General features: G+C 32.9%; 1 protein-coding gene across 1 annotated transcript in view; it reads left to right on the forward strand.

Annotated features, from left to right (window-relative positions):
- LMBRD1 (LMBR1 domain containing 1) overlaps positions 1-3,606 on the forward strand; it is a 133,511-nt gene that overhangs the window by 30,649 nt on the left and 99,256 nt on the right. Inside the window, exon 4 of the mRNA XM_012646514.1 lies at positions 501-568. Within this exon, the coding sequence (XP_012501968.1) occupies positions 501-568 (68 nt within the window). The remainder of the gene's footprint in view (positions 1-500; positions 569-3,606) is intronic.

Raw genomic sequence — 3,606 nt, forward strand, 5'->3', positions numbered from 1 at the left:
TATACACACATATGTGCATGTATACTTACATACATGTATATATGTGTGTATATATAATATATACAGACATATGTATGCATATGTATATACAAACATGTATATTAAGTGTTTATTATTGTTATAAACCATTTTGATGAATTGGATTAGGGGCATTGTAGATTCTGATTGCTCTCTGGGGGAATATTTTATTAAATATTCTGATAATTGTACTAAAGATGCCCACTGGAGAATGAACTATACCTTAGGTGTGTTGCTTTTCACAAGGGCCTAACCACTGAAAAGATTTGAAAATATCATGTATTTTGCAGAGATACTTAAGATGTGTGGTATACACATTAATTTTTCTTTAAATTTTAAGGTTTTTTTTTTTTTCAGCAAAACTTTACACTGTAGCCTACAAATGTGTATTTGATGTGAAAATACTGTTATGCTGTTGTAAAATATTTTATATTTTAAAGGGCTTGCTAAATGGTATATACTATTTTCTCCTTGGCATCTAGCAAATTAAAACAGCACTCAAGTACACTTTGGGATTTGCTGTGATTTGTGCACTTCTTCTTTTAGTTGGGTAAGTCTTGATTTTTTTACCTTGACAATGGAAATAGAATTATGTGAATAATAATAATAATGATGATGATAAAGTTCATTCAGAAAAATCTAGGAAAGGAAAAAACAAAATGTGAAAAAAATAACAAACCACTTTTTATATCACCATTAAACAATAGCCACAAATTTAACATTTTTGTCTGTCATTCTATCTAAATATTTTTTATGTGCTTGAATACATGCAGGGTACCCCTTCCTTCTTACATGCACCCTACATGTTTTAGTTTTATACACATTCGATTATATTTTACCAAATTCTTGGTAATCTACTTGTCAACATATGGTAGGCCTCTCTTTAGGATAGTAAGTGTAGATCCATCAGTTTTGTCTGTTTTGAATTCCCTTCTTAGATACGACAATATATTTGACTGATCTTCTAGTAATGACTACCTGGACATAATATGATGTTTGCAGTTTTCCCGTTATTACAGACAACACTTTGGTGAAAATCCTTGTCCTTACATCTTTTCAGATTTGACCCATCATCAGTCATTAAATCTTTGTCAATGAGTTCCTTCCTTAATTATTCTTACGTTTTTATAGTAGTATCAACGAAGTTTTGCATATTTATGCATCTAAAATTTGTCCTTGTTAATGGAAAACATCCTTGTTAAAATAGGTCTTGATTCTTTTATTTTTTATGTTAGGAAATACATTAGATGCTAATACATTTTTAAGTTTCTGTTTATAATTTAGTCTCACAAATTTCAATAAGTAACTTTCAATAAGTAAAAAATTTTATTTATTACATGTAATTTGTAATGGGAATAGAATTGTTCAATAACTTTTTCTAGTTCCAGGAGTTGTTAGAATGCAGATGTTTTATATTCAACTCGTATTTCTAATTCCCTTTGCCTGCCTTGATGTGTCATGAAAGAGTACTTTTTGAAAGGATATTTTTTATGGTTTTATTATTTTTGCTACTGAATATACTTTTAAAGTTTTTTTTTTTTTTGGCTTTCTAAAGAAAACGAAATCTACATATGTTAATTTGCTTTGTTAATGTGGTGGTCCCTTGTCTGTAAATCTAAATTATCTGGAACAGGAATCAGCAAACTTAAAGGGTAGATAGTAAGTATTTTAGGTTTATGGTCCATATGATCTCTATAGCTCAACTATTCTCTTGTAGCTTTGAAGTAATCATAGACAATACATAAACAAAAGAACATGTTTGTGTTCCAATAAAACTTTATTTATAAACACAGGCAGCCAGTAGTTTACCAACCCCTGATTTAGTACGTGACTGAGAACCATCAGAATGGAACTACAAATCTTTGCAGCAGCCAGAATAAAGGAATAGTGAATTAAAGACTAGTAGTGTTTTGGTTATCCAGGACAATGTTCTTCTCATTACCATATGTAAATATTTGAATGAGGTATACATTTAGGTTAAGTGATCAACTAAATTCCTTGAAGTTTTTTTGAAGGTAGCATACTTCTAGTTTAATTGATGTGTTTTTGCTCATTAAACAGATAATTTTATGGCAAAGATGTGGTCTAGGTTTAACTACTTCATACAGCTCATACATTTTTTGAGCACTTGTGTGTGCTAGGTCTTGGGGCTACAAATGGAGGATCATAGTTTTTGCCCTCAAGGTTCACATGGGAAGACATGCAAATAAATATCATGAATTACAATGTTTAAGTGCTCTAAAAAGAGATAAATTATAGATATTGATGGTGGAGGAGCAAGTTCTTACACTGCCTTTCAGAATTGGGAGACCTAAGAGGAAGTAATATTTGAACTGAGATTTGAAGAAGTGGTAATTGGTCAGCTAACTTGATAAAGAAGAAATAATAACATGTATAATGTATTAAGTTATTAAATATGAAATGTCCGATTTCCTTAAGTACTAAGTTTGACAGTTGATATCTCTGACATTTCACTTTGACACTTCTTGTTTTATTTTTATTGTGAAGGTGCATCCTCAGTCTTGCAAATGCACATTTTGGCTTGTGATTATCTTTCAAATTTTTTTAGAGCAATTTCTTTTCAAACCATAAATAAAGCAAAAAATTTGTGTTTCGAGTATTATTTTCCATTGTGGAACCAGTGCAGCACAGACAGCTCAAAATATCAAGGTGTTTGGGAAGGATGTGGCTAATGAACGCACAGTACATTGATAGTTTGAGAAGTTCCATTCTGGTGATTTTAATCTTGGAAATGAACCATGTTGGCTACGTGAGACCAACGTGGATAATGATGAGCTGAAAGTTGTAGTGGAAGCAAATCCATCTCAACCTACACGTGAATTAGCAACAAGGTTTGATGTGACTATTCCAACAATACTGGGCATTTGAAACAAATGGCCAAGATAAAGAAGCTGAATAAATGGGTACCACATGAATTAAACTAGTGTCAGAAGAGAAATCGTCTCGAAGCTTGCCTTTCTCTACTGTCATAACATAAAGGTGAACCATTTCTATACCATATTGTTAGGTGTGATGAAAAATGGATCTTTTTGACAATCACAAGCATTCAGCTCAATGGTTGGATAAAGATGAAGTGCCAAAACACAATACAAAACTGAATATTCATCCCAAAAAGCTAATGGTGTCTGTTTGGTGGTCCGGTGCTGTTATCATTCACTACAAGCTTCATGAACCCTGGTCAGTTGATTGCAGAGGATGTCTGTTGCAACCATTTGGATCAAATGATAAGGATGCTTTCGATTAAGCAGCCGAGATTGGTTAATAGGGACAGGCCAGTTCTCTTGCAAGACAATGCTCAACCACATGTCACACAAACAATGCTGCTCAAACCACAGAAGCTGGACTTGGAAATTCTCTGTCATCCACTGTATTTATCAGACCTTGCACCAGCTGACTACCATTTCTTCCAGGCTTTGGACCACTTCTTTCAAGGAAAATATTCAATTCTCAACAAGCCATGGAAAACGCCTTTTACAATTTCATTGCCACTTGCTCTCCAAGTTCTTCACTGCTGGCATAAACAAGCTACTGTTAAGATGGCAAAACTGTGTCGATAGTTTAGGTACA

This window comes from Propithecus coquereli, unplaced genomic scaffold, assembly GCF_000956105.1.
Source record: "Propithecus coquereli isolate 6110/MARCELLA unplaced genomic scaffold, Pcoq_1.0 Scaffold244, whole genome shotgun sequence".
NCBI classification, from domain to species: domain Eukaryota; kingdom Metazoa; phylum Chordata; class Mammalia; order Primates; family Indriidae; genus Propithecus; species Propithecus coquereli.